Genomic DNA, 23,495 nt, shown 5'->3' with positions numbered 1-23,495 from the left:
ACACACACACACACACACACACACACACACACACACACACACACACAAATAAATCAATATATATGTTACGGTTAAAGTACGAATACCGGTTAAACCTAGAATTTACCGGTAAATCCTAGGTTTCGCCGACTACTGTTGGTAAATGTCCGAATTTCGGACATTTACCAATTGATTTCGGTAAAACCTAGGATGTACTACATCGTTTGGTCAAACCCCGAATGATTTTTGTAGTTCGGACTTTTACAAACGAGATTTGGTAAATCTTAGGATAAACAATCACTGTTAGTAAAAGTCCAAACATTTTTACCAAAGTTATTAATTATTATTATTATTTAAGTATATTAGGTAGGTACTATATCAATGACTAATATATTAGTAAGTTAGTATATTATATTATTATTATTATTAAGTATTAATGCAAAAAATGACAAATTAAATTTACTAAGTACATTTATTTATTTGTGCAGGCTTGACTGCTGTGACACCTCGAGTTGCATAATAAATTTTTTGATCGGCATTTACATCTGTTTGTCACACATTTTTTCAAACAATCACACCTTATTAATCCTTGTCCACCAGTCAAAGACAGTTGCGATACTGCTTGTCGAATACCAATTTCATTATCTGGTATAATTGCCGATTCTAAAAAATTTTCTTCACATAAGGTGAACTGATTGCGAGTGAACAGTTGTGAGATTGTTCCCGCTTTTGTACCCAGGCGATAAAAATCTGCATCCACAACTTGTAACACCTTAGCCATTAATGTGCGGGCATCAATTTTACTTCGATCGACTTCGGGAATTTTAATTTTGACAGTTTGTCCAATTAGTACAATTGGCATTTTCTTGTTTGACATTTGCAACATTTGTCTTGCTTGTTTCTGTAGGCCGATGAGTGATTCTTCTCGATGTTGCTTAATTTTTTGTGTCCGTGCTGGTATTTCATTTTCTACGTCCCTTGTTTCTACATATTGAGTTTCTCCTTGTGTCTCTACAACGTCATCGATTTCAACTTCTTCATCTATCTCACCAACTTCAACTATATTTGCCTTTGGTTCGGTAAGTGCTGCCTCTAAATCCTCTTCTGTTTGCAGTCCTGGTAGTACATTTTTTGGAATAATTGAATTTGCTAATCCCATTTTCATTTTATTCCCAAACATTGCTTCATATGGGGAGCGTTTGATTCCTGAAAATGTGGTAATTAAGTGTATACTTTATTTAAAACTTTAATTTTACTATCAGATTATTACATTTTACGTGATTTCGTAAATGTTTAAATTTCAAACGCTCATAAAAATTTCCAAGGCTGGGCATTAACAAGTTAATAAGTTAAAAATTAAGTTAGTCAATAAGTCAGTTTTTAGGCACTTTAACTATTATCTGGATGACTATTGTTTTTTTTTTTTTTTTTTTTAGAAATGAAAAAAATTAAATGAAACACATACTATATAGAAATACTGTATCTTGTATGAAGTACAAGCATTATAGTATATAATTTATTTGTTTATTGATAAGAAATAAAATATGCCAACAAATAAAAAAAAGTTACTTTTTTTTAACTTCAAAAAAGTTTTAAAAAATGTCTATTACTTAACTGAGATAACCAAAAATTGTATTAACTTTTAACTTTTAACTTTATCTTATTGATGCATATTAAGTTAACTTAACTGAGTTAAAAAAAATCATTAACTTGACCAGCCTTGAAAATTTCTGATTTTAGTTCGGTAGAGTTTTTTTTACAGATATTCGATGAAAAACTTATGGAAAATCTGGTACCAAATTTTCAAAACTTAGTTATAAAAGAAAACAATTTTACGATTTTTCAACCACAAAATTACTTGCAAATTTTCGCAATTTTGACATATTTCGTATAAATTCGAACTTTAAGCACTTATAAAAAAAAATTGTAATTTTCCATCGGAAACCACCCCCAAAGTTTGAAATTGAAGCATTATTTCGACTAGTTATGCTGTACACAGACACACAAAAAAAAAACACACATCATTGTAAAATCAATACATTCATCACTCCGTTCATAATCTAAAACTTATTAGTTTTATCTTGTAAAATACCAATTTCAATACAATACGTACCAGAATGAAAAGCTCCGTTCTTCATAGCTTGTACGAATCTTAAGGACTCTGACCATTTCGTTGTTTTATTTGTCTCCATCCACGTCGCAATCATACTTTCTATATCCTGATTGGCACGCTCCACAGAACCTTGAGACTGACTGTGGCGAGCTTTTCCGTGAACTATTTTCACTTCAGACCACAAACTACACAAATTTGTAATAACAGCATTTACGAATTCTCTCCCATTATCTGAGTGGAGTATATTTGGTGCACCGAAAAGAGTGAAAATATCGAGTAAGTTATACGCAACTTCTTCAGCCCGTTTAAATTTAAGTGGTCGTAAAATAACAAATTTAGTCAAGTGATCTTGATAGACCATTATAAATTTATAATGGTCTATCAAGATCACTTGACTAAATTTGTTATTTTACGACCACTTAAATTTAAACGGGCTGAAGAAGTTGCGTATAACTTACTCGATATTTTCACTCTTTTCGGTGCACCAAATATACTCCACTCAGATAATGGGAGAGAATTCGTAAATGCTGTTATTACAAATTTGTGTAGTTTGTGGTCTGAAGTGAAAATAGTTCACGGAAAAGCTCGCCACAGTCAGTCTCAAGGTTCTGTGGAGCGTGCCAATCAGGATATAGAAAGTATGATTGCGACGTGGATGGAGACAAATAAAACAACGAAATGGTCAGAGTCCTTAAGATTCGTACAAGCTATGAAGAACGGAGCTTTTCATTCTGGTACGTATTGTATTGAAATTGGTATTTTACAAGATAAAACTAATAAGTTTTAGATTATGAACGGAGTGATGAATGTATTGATTTTACAATGATGTGTGTTTTTTTTTTGTGTGTCTGTGTACAGCATAACTAGTCGAAATAATGCTTCAATTTCAAACTTTGGGGGTGGTTTCCGATGGAAAATTACAATTTTTTTTATAAGTGCTTAAAGTTCGAATTTATACGAAATATGTCAAAATTGCGAAAATTTGCAAGTAATTTTGTGGTTGAAAAATCGTAAAATTGTTTTCTTTTATAACTAAGTTTTGAAAATTTGGTACCAGATTTTCCATAAGTTTTTCATCGAATATCTGTAAAAAAAACTCTACCGAACTAAAATCAGAAATTTTCAAGGCTGGTCAAGTTAATGATTTTTTTTAACTCAGTTAAGTTAACTTAATATGCATCAATAAGATAAAGTTAAAAGTTAAAAGTTAATACAATTTTTGGTTATCTCAGTTAAGTAATAGACATTTTTTAAAACTTTTTTGAAGTTAAAAAAAAGTAACTTTTTTTTATTTGTTGGCATATTTTATTTCTTATCAATAAACAAATAAATTATATACTATAATGCTTGTACTTCATACAAGATACAGTATTTCTATATAGTATGTGTTTCATTTAATTTTTTTCATTTCTAACAAAAAAAAAAAAAAAAACAATAGTCATCCAGATAATAGTTAAAGTGCCTAAAAACTGACTTATTGACTAACTTAATTTTTAACTTATTAACTTGTTAATGCCCAGCCTTGGAAATTTTTATGAGCGTTTGAAATTTAAACATTTACGAAATCACGTAAAATGTAATAATCTGATAGTAAAATTAAAGTTTTAAATAAAGTATACACTTAATTACCACATTTTCAGGAATCAAACGCTCCCCATATGAAGCAATGTTTGGGAATAAAATGAAAATGGGATTAGCAAATTCAATTATTCCAAAAAAATGTACTACCAGGACTGCAAACAGAAGAGGATTTAGAGGCAGCACTTACCGAACCAAAGGCAAATATAGTTGAAGTTGGTGAGATAGATGAAGAAGTTGAAATCGATGACGTTGTAGAGACACAAGGAGAAACTCAATATGTAGAAACAAGGGACGTAGAAAATGAAATACCAGCACGGACACAAAAAATTAAGCAACATCGAGAAGAATCACTCATCGGCCTACAGAAACAAGCAAGACAAATGTTGCAAATGTCAAACAAGAAAATGCCAATTGTACTAATTGGACAAACTGTCAAAATTAAAATTCCCGAAGTCGATCGAAGTAAAATTGATGCCCGCACATTAATGGCTAAGGTGTTACAAGTTGTGGATGCAGATTTTTATCGCCTGGGTACAAAAGCGGGAACAATCTCACAACTGTTCACTCGCAATCAGTTCACCTTATGTGAAGAAAATTTTTTAGAATCGGCAATTATACCAGATAATGAAATTGGTATTCGACAAGCAGTATCGCAACTGTCTTTGACTGGTGGACAAGGATTAATAAGGTGTGATTGTTTGAAAAAATGTGTGACAAACAGATGTAAATGCCGATCAAAAAATTTATTATGCAACTCGAGGTGTCACAGCAGTCAAGCCTGCACAAATAAATAAATGTACTTAGTAAATTTAATTTGTCATTTTTTGCATTAATACTTAATAATAATAATAATATAATATACTAACTTACTAATATATTAGTCATTGATATAGTACCTACCTAATATACTTAAATAATAATAATAATTAATAACTTTGGTAAAAATGTTTGGACTTTTACTAACAGTGATTGTTTATCCTAAGATTTACCAAATCTCGTTTGTAAAAGTCCGAACTACAAAAATCATTCGGGGTTTGACCAAACGATGTAGTACATCCTAGGTTTTACCGAAATCAATTGGTAAATGTCCGAAATTCGGACATTTACCAACAGTAGTCGGCGAAACCTAGGATTTACCGGTAAATTCTAGGTTTAACCGGTATTCGTACTTTAACCGTAACATATATATTGATTATTTAAGAGCAGAATTACACGAAAATTATTTTAGAATTTTTATAGTAAATAATAATTAATATTTAATAAATTACTCAGGTATGTAAGTACTATATTTTATTGCAATAAAAAAATAAGCAAAACTAATTAAAATTTTTATCCGGCTGCATTTAATTTGTATAAAATAGTGTGATTTTATTTTTTAGTTGAAAGTTTCGGTTTACTATGAATCTCATTGTCCGGACAGCAGAGATTTCATCATTACACAACTCCATCCACACTTCTGTAAAGTACAACAATACTTGAATTTGAACTTGGTGCCTTTTGGTAAGGCATATGTAAGTACATATTTATATTATATAAACATTATCGATGTTTTCTCACTTTTTATTGAATAATCATTAAAATTAATCTTTAAATTAGGTATATTTAGAGCCGGATCACGTATCTGCAAAGCCGCCCTAGATCAATACAAATTTAGTACTCCTTATCAATAAGAAATTATTAAAGCAACTTATATTTTATGTATAATACTATATGAATATGTGAAAGATACCGTTTGGTGAAAAAGTCCTTTTTGCTTCTATATTAATCCACTCCCTGGCCCTTTTATGTATCATATTTATTACTACAGTATCTATTTACTAATTTTTATAATACAACCTCTACCCCTAAAAGTTATATCTACCTAAATTAAAAAAAATTATGTATTAGTATAAAATATATAAAGTATACACAAAACATTCATAAATCATTAAACATTAATTATTGATCTATCTAAGTAATATTTTTCTAAAACTAATTTCAAAAAATGAACACAGTAAAAAGCATTAAAGCCATTATAACTAAAATTATCTAGCTACATAACACGCAGTATGATTGGAAATTATAGTAACTAAAAATTTTAATTAACCATTTATTGAAATTTAAATAGATATACATCATTTGTATAGGCATCGTTAGAAAAACTTCGAATAATCTACATGTTTATTTAAATTTTAAGTACAAATTAATTTTCAGTTGATAGGTTAGGTTAGGTTAAAGGCATTTTTTAAAAGAATTTAAATTGATATTCATCAATATAAAGTTTTAAAAATGAACAATATTAAGAAATATTTAATGTATGACAAATTGTATTTCAAAAAGTTATATGTTTTTATTATACAATGTATAATTTTCAATGAGTACCTATACATATATGATTATTACTTACAGGTGTATACTACGTATTATTTAACTTTCATACGGTGATAATTTAGGTATATTCTTATTTCTCAGTAGGTACAAAGATTTACTTAAAAATTGCATAGCATATGTACATATTATATTATATACTGTTTAATGTTTATATAATAACGACATGAAATTTATTTTATATAAATTCACATAAACTTTATGAAGCTTCAAAGATTGGTTTGATATAATAAATATTTTCGGTGATATTCACATTATTAAAGCTTTATTTAAAGACAAATGGTTTGAACTTGTTTCATAAGTACCTACCCATCTTCAAAGTGGTTCTGTACTTCTGTTTCGTAAATAAATATTATATAGGTTATATTGGTACCTATACCGTTAAACCGAGATATTCACTACGATGCCTTCCACAAGACATTAAATTTTACTGTACTAGGTTCTCAGTCATAATAGTTTATAAACAACTTTTGGTGAGGGGATTGCACGGGATTTACAATCGAATAATTCGAAGAATAATATAGAACGCATTATATAATAGATTTAAATATATTATAATTTATAAGCATAAACACGAGAATGGTGGGAGCCGGGCATGCACAGGTTTTCCAAGCAAATATTTACTTCCCACATAAGTTCAATATTAATATTACCGTGATTATAAATCAACAAATTTTATTTTAAATGAATATTAGTCATAAATTAACAGATAAAATGTGTGTTACCTACACTATAATACATACTAATACTAATGAGCTATACAGTCAACTTATTATTTAAATCACTTATACTTATCAATAGCCATAAAGATTTAGCTTCGATTGACTTTATTACAAATTCAACATTTTTTAAATCAATAATTGTTGATTTTGACTTTCGAAAAATAATAACTAAAATAGTTACAAAAATTCCAATTAAATATCAAAACAATAGCACCAAAACATTGAAATGTATCAATTATTTTCTATTTAATCAAAAATATGCCCTAAAAATCTTAAAGTATTCAAATAATTATATGCACTATAAATTTTGAATATTTCATCAAAAAAGTTATTAAAAATATTTTGTACTTATTTAGCATACTAAAAAATTTACTAGAACAAATATGAAAATACACCAATAAATTCTTGTTATAGTTTTCACTCATCACTAATCACACTTAGTAATGAAGTTTTGTTGAAAAAAATTTTACAGTCGTTACTAATCTGCATATTGATATAGGTCATTTATAGCCTATAGGTATAAATTTGTGAATGGCCGTCTGTCTTACATCATTGCGTGTATCAATAATATTTGATATTAATTAAATTTTAATTATAACAAAACTAATGCTGAAAATCAGGAAAATTATTAATTTATAAGGTATGAATCCATTAATTTCCAAATATGTTCGTGATATGGGAAAAAGTTAAATAATAATTGTAACTAGACTCTTATATCATTAAGATCTGGTCACGCCTAAAATTTTAAAAAGGTAGTAAGAACTGTTTAGCTATTTAATAACATATTAGTACATTATATATTGTTGATATACTCTATAGCTAGACGTCAACGTCTTATTATAATACTTTTACCTACGATATGCCACATAAATACAGAATTATTACCAATGTATTTTTAATGGGATTTAGCTTCACAATATATATTTATACATTACTATGTAATGTATAAATAAAAATATAACATACAATAATAAATATAGATAACTATATATTATGTGTGTATGTATATAGAATTATAGCCATATGGATTTATATTCAATGTCTATTATTCATATCACACATATTCAAATTTAAGAATTTTTAACTAAATAAACTTAATTTCTATTCTAATATATTAAATTATTTTTAATTTTAGAGTTCGGATCAAGGTTTCACTTGCCAGCACGGACCTAAAGAATGCCGTGGTAACACAATACATAACTGTGTGTTGAAACGTATACAAGATTCTACAGCTCAAGTAAACTATGTGAATTGTGCCATGTATAATCCCGACCAACCAGGACACATTGAAAAAACGGTACTTTTTAACATTTATATGAATACAATTTGAGTAGATACTGGCTATACCTGCATGAACAATATAGAAAGTTTATTTAATAGTATGCTTACTATCTATTGTAGTAACTGATAAGCATAGTTTCTGATAAAATATGATATTTTCTAACCACATCAACAGAGAGCAAATCAAGACTACGAGCTTACATTATTAAAAAGGGTACAACCAGCTACTGTTATATTATTAAGGTCGATATTAAACGGGAATACTTCCTGAGATGGGAGGAAATGATTTTAGGTTGACGGAATTCTTAACAAATAACAATATACATAAATGAAAATTAATTAATTTCAGGAAAGTATTAAAAAGAAATTAAACATTTAACAAAACTTATTAAAAATTCTATTTAAATTATTGCATCACGATATATTAGCAGCTAAAAAAAAATTATCAATAACTATTAGTTTTAAATTTATTTCAGTGTGTTGAAGAAAGCGGCGTCAATGTCGACCAAGTAGAAAAATGTTTTACCTCATCGGAAGGCTATGAAATGATGCTAAAGGCTGAAAAAGAAACTAAAGCAATGACACCTGGACCACTGTTTGTGCCTACCATTGTGTTTGACGATGTATGCGTAGTATATACTTATATTTCATATACAATACAATAGTTTTATCATCTAATCGGTTGAAATTTATTTTTTATTTTTTATGTTTTTTCGTTTCTCTAGGAATATAATGACGATGATCAAAATCAAGCGTTCGTGAACTTCGAATCAACGCTATGTGAGAAGCTAGTGAGCCACGGGCACACGGAAGTGTGCTCAAACGGTGCGATTATAAGCCATGAAACATGTTGAACGATTTATGTACTATAATTGATAATAATGCTTTTATTAACAATACTATATTGTTATTACTAGTCATTTTATCATTATTATTTTATAAATTAAGATAAATTTTGTAATTAATATTATCTATGCATTTTGCATTTTATTATCAACTTAATAAACCTATATTAATTTACCATCGCATACCTGCTGAAGTTTGCAGATATGAAATTTTATACGCAGTTTTCTTTATTAGGTATATTACTTTTGTTCTATTTTTAAAAGGAACAAATATTTATTAATATTCTTATTCTATGTTAGTATACACCAGGGTCCAGGCCTCAGGGGTCACCTAATGGTAGTCCGCGAAAAAATTTTATTCAACTTGCAGACAAAGAATAATTTTCTATTTTTATTGTATTTATAGTTAATTTTTATTTTAAATTTTTTTAAATATTTGTAATATTAATTATGTTTTTAATGTTTATAAACAATAGCAAAAAAAAATAAAAAAAATAATGTTTCATTACATCCAATTTTGAAATAATACTTATTATATATATTAAAAATTTGTTCTAGGAATTTTGATGGCTAGCAAAAAATTTTCAGGTTCAAAAATATTAATTAGTGATCCTTGGTATACACTACCTATATGTATACCATCATAGTTTCCGATATGTTTTTCGCAGACTCCCGAAAGGTTTACGAGTTATTGTTAGCGGGCCGTGGTTATGCTTGACCCGACGATTAAGGTGTACACACTCGTTTATCAACCATATTTTATTAATATGATCACACCTACGAGAAAATTGTTTTCTTCAATAAAATGTTCAAAAAAAATTAAAACGTAATTTTTCATATTTTAAAATAAGGATTAAAATCGATAAAATTGCGAAAATGTTCAAATTAGTTTTTAGTTGAAAATTTATAACATTTTATATTTAGGTTTAAAATCCTTGAAAATGAAATAAAAGATTCTTCAAAAGTTATAATTACTGAATTTAAAATACGTAGATAAGTCGTGTTATATCCCGTTCCAATTTGGTTTTTGGTTCGGTTGTTTGTTTGGTAGTGGGTCTTCTCGAGGAAAGAAATCACAAATACAGTTTTGGTCGTTAAATTACTTTTATTAATTTATTTAATGAATAACCTTAAATTTTACACTGGAATACAAACGTCTTGTTAATACTACGGATTGTGAACGACTGCCTTAAGAAAATATGCTGGCGACGGATGTCGCATACACATCGAAATTGCTTACCTGGTGTATTCTTATTACTAACTAAGGGGTTCTTAACAGTGGGTACCGCTCTGCTTGTAGATTAAGTGTTGAGTGACTCACTATATTATAGGCGTATTTAATTTGAATTCAGTGATATATCATTGTACACAAAAAACGATTCTGAACAGACTATGTGACACAATTACATTTTATGGTATGTTTTTTTGATATGATAGTATGATACCTATTGCAATGTCATTTAATTTACTTTAAATGTTACAATGGGTAGATACATTTTTCCAAGAATATTGCATTTATTATATTATTAATATTTAGTTATTAAAATAATATATATTTTTCTATATTATAACTCAAAATTTAATAACACCTTTCTATATATATATACTATGAAACAGAAAAAAACATAGATTCATAATACTTATAAATGATGCCATTATAAAATAAATCAAAAATGTTATTGACAGTAATAAAATTCATAGGTAATAATTTAAATTACATTACATAGTTTTAATTCACATGAAAAATGTTTTTAAATTATACTAAAATAATTAACATATCGTTATTGATCGTTTAAATAAATAATTTTGTCCAAATTAGAGCTAAGACTGTTCATAAAAATAATTGTCTTTATACATTTTTTAGATAATAAGTGGTTTCACTATAAAATACTTATAAAAAATCTTGCATTAAATTTTCAAAACTTAAATACAAAAAGAAAAGTTTTTATGAATTTTTAACTAGAAAATAGTTTGCAATGTTTTGTAGTTTTAACGAATTTCATCAAAATTTTAATTTCAAAAGCATATAAAAAAAATTATAATTCCTGTTTATTTTTAATATTTTTATTTAGATATAAGAATATTTTTTGTGCAATTTTATATGACATTTTCGAGAATTTGGACCCAACAAAAATTTTTTTTATCGATATTTATAGAAAAAAAAATGTTAAATTTCTCATGCCTATAAATAACTCAAAAAGAGTTTAAAATATTTGAAAATGTTATCGTTCTTATAATGAAAATGATAATATAAGCATTTGGAAAAAATTTCGAATATCTGACTATTATTTTTTTTTCTTTAATATAATAAAGTATCGAAAATTGTTTGAGGAGAAATAGTTATTTTACGGGTGAATATCGAATGTCGTAAATATTTGAACTTGGAATGCTCATAAAAAATTAATTTGATTTTCTGGTAGAATTCTTTTTCATGTATAGATTGAAAATTGAATAAAGTACTATACATTGGTTTTAAGTCTTAGGTATTGGTACAAACAAATTTTTTTACAAGTCATTAACTTCAAAATAACTAATTTTCGTGATTTTTAAAATGTTGTTAAAATTCTAACTTTAAACACTCATAAAAAAAATATTGTGCCTATAGATTTTTGATAATTTCTAATTAAGAAATAAACAGGAACTTGATATTATTATAAACATTTTCTATATGTTGACTTTTTTTGAAACTATTTATAGACATTTGACATTTTAGATTTTGAGCAAAATTATAAGTGTATTGATCTGAAAATGATGTGTTTATTTTTCTATATATTTAATATTCTTATTTAAAATCGGAAAAAAAAACAAAAAAATATAGAAAACCTAGAATTTTTATGATTTCTCAGTAGTCCATACTGAAACCATGAAATCTAGCAAACAATAAACATACAAAGACAATACTTTTTATAAATATTGTAAGTTCAAATTTAGACGAAATTACTTGTTTAAACGATAAATAAAAAAGTAGTTATTTTGTTAGAATTTAATATAATAATTCATAGAAACTTAAAATATTTACATACACTTTATTATTATGAATTTCACTATACGCAAGGACATTATTGATTTATATTAAAATATACTATATTTATTTTATCAACATATTCACATTTATTTACAGTATTTCCTCAAAGCTTTCAAATTATTCTGCAGTCAAATATTTATAGTTTTCAATATTTACATATAGCTAAGTGCATATTTTGTTATATTAGTACTTTAAGTACGTATTTCACATATTTTGTTAAAATAAAAAAAAAAAATATTAATATTTGACATAATAGAATAATATTTTAAACGTACTATACAATATTTTAAACGTACTATACAATATTTTATATTAATTTTCTAGAAATTGAAAAAATTGATTAAAATGATTAAATATAAATTATTAATTAATCTATCTGCCGAGTGTTTTCTAATTATTTGTGTGTTGTGGAAAACATAGAATAGGTCAATAAGGAATACACCGAATACGGTTAGATGTCAATCCTTCTATTGGATCGTTTGTCTAGTGTTAATATTAAATTAGTATAATATTTTAGACATAGCAAAGATTTTGTTATGAAAATAATATATAAAAAATACATTATTTAATAATAAATACATTTGTAATATTTGGTTTTTTAATGAGAAATAAAATGTACTTAAGAGCATGTTTTTGCATTTTTTAAAGCTTAAAATTCCTAGCTCTAGCTTATAATTTACTTATAAATTATACTATATTAATAATAGAAAAAATTAATTACTATATAATAATTAATAGCAATATATTTGTTTGATAATATAGGGCCTATATTATAGACTGACAATTTACAATTAGAATCGTTTTTTATATGCAATGATGTAGCAATTTAGCATTGAATTTAAATTTTACACATCTGCTGCAGTAACCTATTCAATAATGATTAGGTAATAAGTACACTCCAGCTGTATCGCAGAATGGTTACTTACTTTCTTGCTTTGTCCATTTGTATAATATATGATAAGTATCAACCATATAATAAACTTGTTGCATTTTACTTCGACTCGGCTAACATTTAAATTTCAAACCACTATTGTTGAATAGCTGAAACAAGAATATGATATATTGGTAAAATTGAAATCAATTCGTAAATTTCCTAAAGCAACTGTACAATCGTAGTATATGTTTGTGTAAACAGTATAGATAGTATAGTCATTTAAGTTTTCTCATTATTTACTAATGATTTAAAATATTATATTCCATGACGTTGGCTTTTGAAGTTCTGAAAGATATTTTCATGTATTCAAATACTAATATAAAGTATTAACTTATGTGATAACAACATAATGACTAAAGTAAAAAATACAATTACCAATGTGACTTTTTATTTTTGTTGCTTTAAGTTTTAAACGTCACTTTTAGGAACGATCTCAACGAATTATTGATTCCAAAGAAGTTCTTGATGTGTTGTTTCAAAAATTGATGTACTTATGTAAACTAACTCTTTTTTTTTAATTTGAATCATATTAAAAATAATATTTTTTGAAATTAAATATTTAGTTTAAGCTATTATTATTTTCACCTTCTTATCCGTGTGAATGGTATCAACCAATGACCACGCACTAAATTTTACAATCAAATATTTTATTCTCTTTTTTTTTAATTTCTGATAACACCACTACATGATGTAGTGATGTACGAGTATTATGATTTATGATACCACGACAGCGGTTATTCATATAACTATGTTAACTAAAAATGTTTAATTATGTAGGTAACTTATTTTGAAAATACTCAACTATTTTATCAGGAGCTTATAAATAAAATACTTAGTTAATAACTATATGTTAGAAATTTTAAATTACCGCTATCTTAGAAAGTTAATTAAAACCCTAAAGGTACATTATAATAATGATCATAAATCGAATCAATACAGTATTTAAAAAGAAAATTTGGAATCTAGTCTAATGAATTACCTACACAAATTACACGCGTCAACATTAACTATCTTAACCTTTTAAGGCATATCCGGCAAGTATAACGGACGGAAAAACTTTGCTAAATTTTATGACTATTTAACGACATAAAAGATAGTTTGTACGCAAAACCGATAATACTTGTTGTTGGACGTTGATACGTCCTAATTCGAAGACAAATCGATTATTAATTGACGGCGTTTAATATATTATGTAGGTACTTACGGAAGTCAAACAGACTTATAAACCTACACATGTGGGTGTCAGGGCGTCACTCCGTTCAGACAATACTGTGAGTCAATCGATACTTGAACCAAAATAATATAACTAAATATTATATTACTCTACGATTATTACTAAGCACAGTCATAATACAGAGGATTATATTGCAAACAATTTTACCGGAACAATGAAAATGACTTTTGTAAGTACAGTAACCATAGTGCATTATATCTATATAGCATTTCGAATACATGTTTTATATTTTCACAGAATCCTACTAATTCATAAGTACTAAAACGATGATACCTAACTGTCGTTTAATTTTTTTTGTAAATGAATTCTTTTTATTTTTTATTATTTCCATGAAATAAGTTAAGTGGAAAGTGTACCAGGAATGCTTAACTTTACTTATACTATAATATAATTATCAATAAAAAACCTTTCGTTCAATATCTATAGTCATTTCTTATTTTGAAAAATTATTAAATGAGAATGATCAATTTATAGAAGTTTTGTCGATAAACATTTAAGTGAAAAATAACAAAATACTTAAATTTAATACATACTCGTACACATATATTTATGTATCTTAATAATTAATAAACATTAACTTCAATCCGTATGCGTTGTTTCAGTATTTCAAACGCATAATATAAATTCTGAAGAACCTATTTAACTTCTTTATGCTTAATATTAATACTTCTTAACTGAAAATGAAGATTTAATAATTAATTGATACGTAACGATTTATTTAACGTAACAACAACTACTTGTATTTCAAAAAACTAACTTTTTTGAAAAAATTTCTTTTACATAATTTTATAAAGCTATACAAAACAAATTATTTTGAATAACAATAATATTTTTACCATTTTTTATCATTATCGCTTTTGTATTTTTTATTCTTTTGAACAATAGGTACAAACCAAAATTAAACGATAAATTATATATCGCTCTGTTTACCAACATACATCACACGTGTATAATAATAATAATTATTATTATTATGATACAAATTATACAATTATACAACTTTATATTTATACTTAAAATCTAATTGACTCGTATTGAAATCTTGTTACAGAAATCGGTCACGTTCAAGTGCGCATTGCTGGTGGCATTAGCGTTCATCGGCTGCACAATCGCTCGTCCCGAAGTTCCAAAGTCTGCGGCTTCCGAATCAGCGATACAGTCAACACTGTCGGCAGGCAATATGCAGCAGATCCAAGAAACCCTCAGAGAAGCCCTTCCGCTGTACAGGATGGCCACGAAGTCAGCGCACAAGGAACATGGCCACGGGAAACTGTCTGTCGTCCATTTGATACTAATCATTGGCAAAGTGCTCGCGCCGCTCGTGGGCGCCATTATCGAACCGCTACTCGTCAACGTCGCCAAAGGCATCACATGGGCGATCACGTACTCTTTGGCAACTGGTAATTATAATTATATGACGTACTAGTGTCGGTATATTAGTAGAAATTCGATAAAAAAAAAAAAACAGTTTTAAATGTAAAATCATCACATATTTTAGACACACACAATTCGGTAGGTATCAGCGTCTGTGGTTCGCTTGATCGCTTCTACTTTTATTTGTATGAAGTTCTCATGTAAGCAAAATAAATGTTTCAAATTTTATTTTTTTGAGTCTATAATATGTTACAAAAATACAGACATAGCTTTTTGATGAACATAATACGCATAACAAACTATAATTAACTATTACTTAATTATATAAATTAAATTGTTGGTTAGGTTAATGATTTTTATATTTCGAATTACCAGACTGCGACCGAGAAATTTTTATTTTACTGGTCAGACAGACCTATTGCTATATTTTTATTTTCATATTTTACTTGCCTTAACGGCAACATAATATGTGTAATTTTTTTTATGCAACTCTACTTAACAATTCCTTTTAAAGATATAGGATCAGAATAATTATAGTATATATTATGCATTAAAATATTCTAATTATACGTAGATAAAATTATGGTTTTGTGAGAGTGTTAGTAATAATTTGAATTAGTTTTTGTTAGGAGGATACGCTGTGGTCTATGCAGACTGCAGAGGTTACCAATTTACCACCTTTCACATTAAATTAATAAATAATAAACAATCAATAAACTTTTCATTTTGCAATATAATATTTAGTTAAATATAGTTTAGTACCGACGATATAAATTAAAATATATCTTTGATACAAATTAATTAAATTTAACTACTATTAATAACAATTCTTTATTCGTATGCGCGCATAAAAATAACAGAACATTTATATGATGTGTATGTTAGGTAACGGTCAAAAAATTGAATACCTACATTTCTAAAATGAATTATTACTGTGAAAAGTTTGGCAACTCATATGGATTCTTTATAGATCTCTATATAGTATTTACTTTGATTTTCACGTAAACCCCGCATGCATTAATTACAATAGGTTGGAGTAACTTATGTATTATTTTTCACTCATCATTATAATTTATATATATATATATATACATCTGAACCTAAAAGCCATAATTTTAGATATATCTCAGAATAAGAAGTTATCAATATTCATTAAAAAAATAGAATACTTATAATTTTTTTTTTAATGCGAAATTAAATTGTCTTTTTATATGACTCCTGCTCATTAAAAATTTATTATCTATTCATATGTTATATATTCAGTATTATACCTATAGGCTTAAGATACGCATAGTAATGTAGTATATACATATTATCCCTTTCTCATCGACATATTTACGCAAATACTCATACACGTAATACATTGATACGTAAGCAGTAATAACATTATGATTTACGACGGTACTTTGAATACTTATCTGTTTAATAAACTTAACTATATGGTCGCAAGTCGCAACTAAGACCAAATTTGGATGAGGGAGCTGTAGCCTTTTCATTTTTTCTAAATTAATCTGTGTGAACATTTCACCTACATCCCCTCTACTAAAGTTGATATACTCGTAAGTTACTTGTAATAAATATAAATTTACAATTTACATAAATAATAAATCACATCAAAAAAGATTAATCTACAGAGGAGCATAAGATATAGTACAATACATTTAAGCATTGTACAAAGTTAAGAAAGAATCTTGCAGCATTATGTTACTCGTTCTTAGTCAATTTTATGCCTTATTGAAGAAAGCGTTTTTCCTGACTAATTATCCATGATTTCCACCAAGCCCCCGCCTAGTTGTGACTATAAGCTTACATACCTAATGATGTAGATTTTTCATTGCGTGTACATACTCTGAAATTTCATAAAAATATTATAATGTATAATAACCCGTTTTCTCCACAGGATTCGACAAGCCGCCTGGTTACGAGCACTTTGTACCAGCGTTGGAACACCATGGTGGAAGCAACGACGATGACGACGATGACACGGAATATGAATCTCACAAGCCGGTCAGTTACTCGCTAAAAGAGCTCCCTGGACTGGCGTTACAGCTGACCAGCACCGTTTTGGCTGAATCCGGTGTGGGTCAACCGACACAGCAAGCGGAGGCTATGGAAAAGGCCGAAAGGAAGCTCGTGGACCTGCTATTGCAAGACAATAAACCGCCAGCGATACAGTAATCGTTGGCGTTGGCGACCCGTTCGTAGAACTCACGTCGAAACATAATTTTATTATATTATGTAAATATTGCAAACTACGACGATCTGTCGTCCGTCATATTTAAACCGAATAAACTTCAAAAACGAATTTGTGTAGATACACACCGCAAAAGTATTATGTAGTTTTGTTTTTTCGATGACGCGCTACAAACGATAATACCCAATGCCCGATTTAACGGGAAGTACAAAGCACTGAGGCCTCCGTGTTGTTGTCCTAATTTTTTTTACTTTGTTTAAGGAATAGATTGTGAAGAATACTAAATAATTTTCAAGAAAAAAAAAATATTTTAAGAAATTATCCGCAGTTTATTTTAAAAACAACATAACAATTCTGACTTCACCATCGTTTTTAGCATACTTTACTACATGGGTTTAAAAAAAAAAGTGAAAAATTAGCGTGGCCGCTAAACTAGATTTGTTCCTAAACTATTATGTAAACTTAGTTTCGTGTAACTATTTATTTTAATACCTATTCTATATTCAATTTATGAAGACAACTCCACGGTTAACTTGTGCGCAGGGGCATAGTTTAACTACCTAACACACGTACAGACAAAGACGGATTCAGAGACTTTGTTGGGAGAGGGCTAAACTATAATAATATTCATGATAATATCATACCATTCATACCATAGTATATTTTATATTTTTATAGTTAGTACTCCATGTATACATATTAAGTACATACTCCTAACTATACACTTATATGTACATATATAATAATTGATGTTATATGTTTATTTGTAGTTAACAAAATACAGTTTTTTAGAAATACGGTATGGGGGGAGGGGTCTATATTCTCATACCTGCGTACAGATGGCTTACTCGATGAAGGTGGCAAAACCAAGAGTATTTTTGAACAAAAATTGGTCATTGCCAAGTTGTTTTCTTAACTAGAATAGAGTAGGTTTAGCTGAAGTGTTTCTTTATTAAATTCATTTTTACTTTTATTAAATATAATAAAAGAAAAAAAATTAAATGATTAATACATCAATTGACTTAACTTTGACACTGCAGTAATACATATTACAATATTATACATTATGCATAGCTTTGAATAACTTTCATTTAACAAGTTCAATAATTATGACTTTTCTCATCGATATAGATAGACGTAACGCATAATATATTCTTTTACAGAACAAGGACTCCCAAATAATACCAATTGGACTCCATTAAGGGTAGGTATCTACTATCTAGATATTCATAAAGATCTCCATTGTTATAGTCCTTATACTCACCTCCAGGTATCCCACTACTTTTCCACTTGTTAATCCAATTTCGGATTATATAATAATCAGCCAAATAACAGTAGAATTTTAGGTCAACACTAGTTGTGTGTAATTCAGTGCAGCACCAGTTGGACTTCAATTATTTATCATACATTGTAGGTACCTACCTATTTAACCTAAATATTTTCTATATTTACATGTACAAAGGCTTATTTATAGGCTTTCACTTCAATTTCCCTTGAATATTAGTTTTAACTAAAGAATATATATATTGCTTTCATATGTACAATTCATTTTTTCATTTTTTAAAATTATATTTTTTTAACAGTAAAATAAATCTTTGGTACCGATTCATTTGTGATTAAATAGCACGCATAATCATATTGTATCGATTGCACAGTTTTCTATAGTTCATAAATTTCTTTTGAATAGTTTAATCTAGGGGTCTCCAACCTATGGCCCGCGGGCCAGGGTTCCGGTTCGTTTGGCTTTTCAAATTGGCCCGCTAAGTTAACTGATGTTTTGAAAATATTATATATTTATCAAAAGTATTTCCAAGTAAAAGAAAAATAATAAAATCTTAAAATAAAATAAATGGTTTTTCGTTAATCGTTGTCGATTACCCCGTCGATTGCGTTATCATGTTTAAATGCGACGATCGTTAATCGAAAAAATATTCATTTTTCTAAATTTAAAAAGTATCTTTTTATTCTCAATTTCATTACCTCTCTATTCCTTTCGATGCCAAATCGTATCTCAGATTTAGCACTCCGTAAAAAAAGGTTGGAGACCCCTAATCTAATCCAACTTTTTAAATAAAAATAAATTTTGTCTTGTTTAACATGAGGAAATTTCTAAGAACATATCTGATAATAAATATCATAGTAATTAGAACAATACCTATATTTATTTACTAATACTACTAAATAGAACTTTATACAGAAAAAAAAAGAAAATTCACTTAAGCAAATTAAAACAAGGCATTGTGTATCTTGGAAAGTTAGAAAAGTTTGTCTGGATTACCTCGTTTCCAAATTTCATCTTTCTACTACTATCATTAAAGTTCATTAAAACGAAAATTATTCCAGAATATATATATACCTATAGTACATACCACGTTTCACAAATTGCTGTTAACACATAGATACTGCCAAGTACCACTAGTTTAATACTATAAGTAGCCTAAGCATTTGCAAGAGAAATATTTACAAATTTAAAATGTATTTTAAATCAAATTATCGTAGGTCGAAGTTAAATAGGTAGGTAGTAGGTACTCAGTACATAATAATTTATAAAAAATTAAAAATATCCTAAGTGTCACGAGTTAAAAAACAACGAATTATAGACGGTACTTATTAATAAATATTTGAATATACTTAGGTACCGATTTTCAAAAATCAGAATTTTAATAAATTCATTGTTTTTTAATAAAAAAAATGGGAGTAAGCGTGGATTACCTTGTATCTATAATTAACCAGCTTTTGAAATACTAACAATTTTATTATAAAGTGATGATGCAGTTTTATAATTAATTTATAGCATACTTATCTAGTTAAAGCCAGTTAATAATTTTTTTTTAGTACCAACCTACCCACTAATTGTATAGGAAATAGACTCCTAAAAGATATCATCTTTATGGATTTCGTTTTTTGAATGAAACCTTTTCCCAATGTACCTATATAAAAATATGTTTCTCGGTTTACTTCTCGAAAATTCTACTCAATCACTAAATTCTTATGTACTTATGTTGATCTCTGAAGGTTCTCAAGTAGAAGAGTGATTTGCGTAAATCAATATATTGATAGAAATTATAATTGTTTTTAATTTTCAGATTTATCATCAATTTTCGAGAAATTCGCGGAAATAAAATTGTGAAGAAATAAAAAAGGAAAACCCGTTTTGTAGTTTTGAAGTCCTCCGCCATTTTCGTATAAATCGAGGTAATTCTGTTAGGTTTTTAATCTAATGATTTGTAAATCAAGGATATGTAGCCATTTAGCTTGACGACCTTCCAAATTCTAACAATAGTTACTACTGTATGATTTTGTTTTCGTTTTAAATAATAAAGATATATTATAAATTTTAAATTAAGTAGGTAGGTATAATAGCCTGAAATGTGTATTTATCATGTTAATTTTTTAATCTTTAAATGGAAATAAAAACTTTAGAGATAATGCAATAAAAATCAACTCGCAAATATATAAATATATACGTAACATGTAATATTATCTATATTAAGTTCATAAAATAATTAAGTATTAAATAAAAATTTGCATATTCCAACATATTTATGCTTGAAGTTATTTATCAAGTACATGCAGTATAATACTTTTCAAATATTTTCACATAAGGTATGTTTTTCAGTTATTAACCAATACTAATAATCATAACACTTTAGTAGATATTATTTTAAAGTATTTGAACCCGATAACAATTTGTCATTCTGTTACAGTTACAGATATTTACAAATTTACACACTTTGCAATATATTAAACATTAATTAAGTTGTTATGTATGAATTTATTAAGTAGACAAAGATAATTAAACATCAATTGTTGCATGGTAAAAGATTAAATTTTATTGATAAAATATGTACACTGTACAGATTATAATTTAAAAAAAAAACATTGTTAAGTACATATGGAAAAATGCACTATTTAGTTACTTTTTCAAGGTTACTATGTCTCGGTCTTTATAAAAACATTTATTATTTGACTAATGTTTATTAAACATTTACAAATCTATTCAACCTATATAATGATTAACTGAAAAGTTATTTTATTAAAATAAAATTAATTAAATTCGCTTTCAATTGTTTATTGTTACAATGTTAGTAAAGACTCTCGTACAACATTAAATATTAACTTTAATAGGATTTTTATTAATTAGAGTAGAATTAATTTAAAATATTGAATTTATAAATTGTAAAATACACTTATACAATATATTTTCATATCTAGTTATCAATAACTGCCATTTAAAAATTTAGTTAACAAAGAAAAATATTATTCAACGTTTGGTAATAATTAATAACACCCAGTTTCAAAAATCAAGCCCTACTATGAATAAATTATACAATGCTATATGATTGTATTATAATTTAAAATAATATAAAAAAATAATACCATATATGAACAAATTAAACACAACATTTATTAATTGCAATAAAACCCATCGTAAGTTGGGTGGTGTTTCATTTTGGTCAAACTTAATCAGTACAAATTGACCATTTTTTTGATAATATAACTATTATTCATTTGGTCATAATACAAATGTACAATATAATAGACAAAGCAATTAGTTATAATTCAATAATAATAATAATTAAAACATAATCAATTAAATTAATTTATACTATGGAACAATAGTATTGCTTAGGTATTTTTTTTCTTAATAATACATTTTAGAGCTAAAAGACATTTATTAAATATAGACATAACTTAAATATAACATTTTAACAAGAAACAAATACTGCTAATATCCTTTGATTTGCAAACAAAATGAATAAAAATAACTAATAAAGATAAGGTTGGCTAAAAAAAAAAAAAGGAACTTGTAACTCTATAATTGACATGTTTGGTAATGGTAATTCTAAACATTATTGTAGAGGTAACTAACAAAAATAATTGAAAAAACTAAAAATTGAAGTTACACTTATAATACATTTTTTGTTGAAATAAAAATAAAAGTATTATTTTTGAATTATTGAGAAAAAACACATTAAATAAGTAACAAGACTTTTTTAAAAGAAAAATATAATACGTTACTGATGGCAGTGACCATTTCATCTAAAGGAATTTGTTTGCTTAGTTAATTCAAACATATAAATTGTCTAGTACTTTAGGTAATATTCAAACATGCCTAACAATTTATATAAATTTAATGGAATACATAATTCGAGATCAATATTATGTACATTAAAAATATTAATGTGTGGATTAATTAAAAACAAATTTTAAAGTGCTTGTAAATAATTGAAAGTTTGAGTTAAAAAAATAATTTAGATATAATTTTGAGAAAATTTTATAGAAAGTATATAATATACTATATTATAGTAATACAAATAGGAATGATTGATCTTCATCATAATTTACACAGATCTTATTTTAACTTAACAAAATAGAAAGGATTTTTAAAAAGATACTGCTATATTTACGTACTATGTAATAGCATAAACAATAAAATGAATTAACTAAAACTTTGAGCATAATAACATTTGAAATATAACACATACACTTTTAACAGTTGCTTTGTTTTTATACACAATCATATTTTTGAGCAATATATAAAATTATTATTTAGGTAGGTAATGGTTAAAAAAAAAAAAATAGTTTAGAAAAAACAAATAAAAATATAACTTATTAAGAGAAACAAGAAAATTGTACTAAAATTGTTAAGTGTAATATAAATGGACTTAAAATATATTTTGGCCCGGTTTATGTCCAACAAATTACAATAAAATTAAATCATACAAATTTTTAATTGTAAATCAATTTATTTAACAAATAATTGGTAGTGTTTTATTAACAAATGACACCAGCGAAAATATCAACCTTCCACTGAACCACTTGTCAGGTAATGTATTTTTTTC

At 26.9% G+C, this 23,495-nt stretch overlaps 4 protein-coding genes across 4 annotated transcripts in view; 3 read left to right on the top strand and 1 right to left on the bottom strand.

The window, feature by feature from the left end:
* The window catches only part of LOC112598519 (GILT-like protein 1), a 9,654-nt gene extending 683 nt beyond the window's left edge, over positions 1-8,971 (top strand). Inside the window, exons 2-5 of the mRNA XM_025345020.1 lie at positions 5,053-5,184; positions 7,898-8,059; positions 8,520-8,666; positions 8,769-8,971. Coding sequence (XP_025200805.1) covers positions 5,053-5,184; positions 7,898-8,059; positions 8,520-8,666; positions 8,769-8,897 — 570 coding nt within the window. The 3' untranslated portion in view covers positions 8,898-8,971. The remainder of the gene's footprint in view (positions 1-5,052; positions 5,185-7,897; positions 8,060-8,519; positions 8,667-8,768) is intronic.
* LOC112598518 lies at positions 408-2,461 on the bottom strand. Its single transcript, XM_025345019.1, has 2 exons — positions 2,093-2,461; positions 408-1,185 (listed from the first exon to the last, which is right to left on the bottom strand). The coding sequence occupies exons 1-2, from the start codon at positions 2,451-2,453 to the stop codon at positions 452-454; spliced, it is 1,095 nt and encodes a 364-aa protein (XP_025200804.1). The 5' UTR covers positions 2,454-2,461; the 3' UTR covers positions 408-451.
* On the top strand, positions 2,458-3,884 carry LOC112598520 (KRAB-A domain-containing protein 2-like). The gene is made up of 2 exons (XM_025345021.1): positions 2,458-2,826; positions 3,733-3,884. The coding sequence occupies exons 1-2, from the start codon at positions 2,466-2,468 to the stop codon at positions 3,882-3,884; spliced, it is 513 nt and encodes a 170-aa protein (XP_025200806.1). The 5' UTR covers positions 2,458-2,465.
* Positions 8,972-14,191: 5,220 nt separating the features above from the next.
* On the top strand, positions 14,192-17,638 carry LOC112598559. Its single transcript, XM_025345075.1, has 3 exons — positions 14,192-14,250; positions 15,133-15,481; positions 17,356-17,638. The coding sequence occupies exons 1-3, from the start codon at positions 14,236-14,238 to the stop codon at positions 17,631-17,633; spliced, it is 642 nt and encodes a 213-aa protein (XP_025200860.1). The 5' UTR covers positions 14,192-14,235; the 3' UTR covers positions 17,634-17,638.
* Positions 17,639-23,495: the final 5,857 nt, after the last annotated feature.

The sequence above is a fragment of the Melanaphis sacchari genome, unplaced genomic scaffold (genome assembly GCF_002803265.2).
Source record: "Melanaphis sacchari strain LSU unplaced genomic scaffold, SCAv2.0 Contig48_pilon_pilon, whole genome shotgun sequence".
Classification (NCBI taxonomy): domain Eukaryota; kingdom Metazoa; phylum Arthropoda; class Insecta; order Hemiptera; family Aphididae; genus Melanaphis; species Melanaphis sacchari.
Note: the sequence above shows the minus strand (reverse complement) of the source record. Positions and strands in the feature narration are given on the sequence as shown.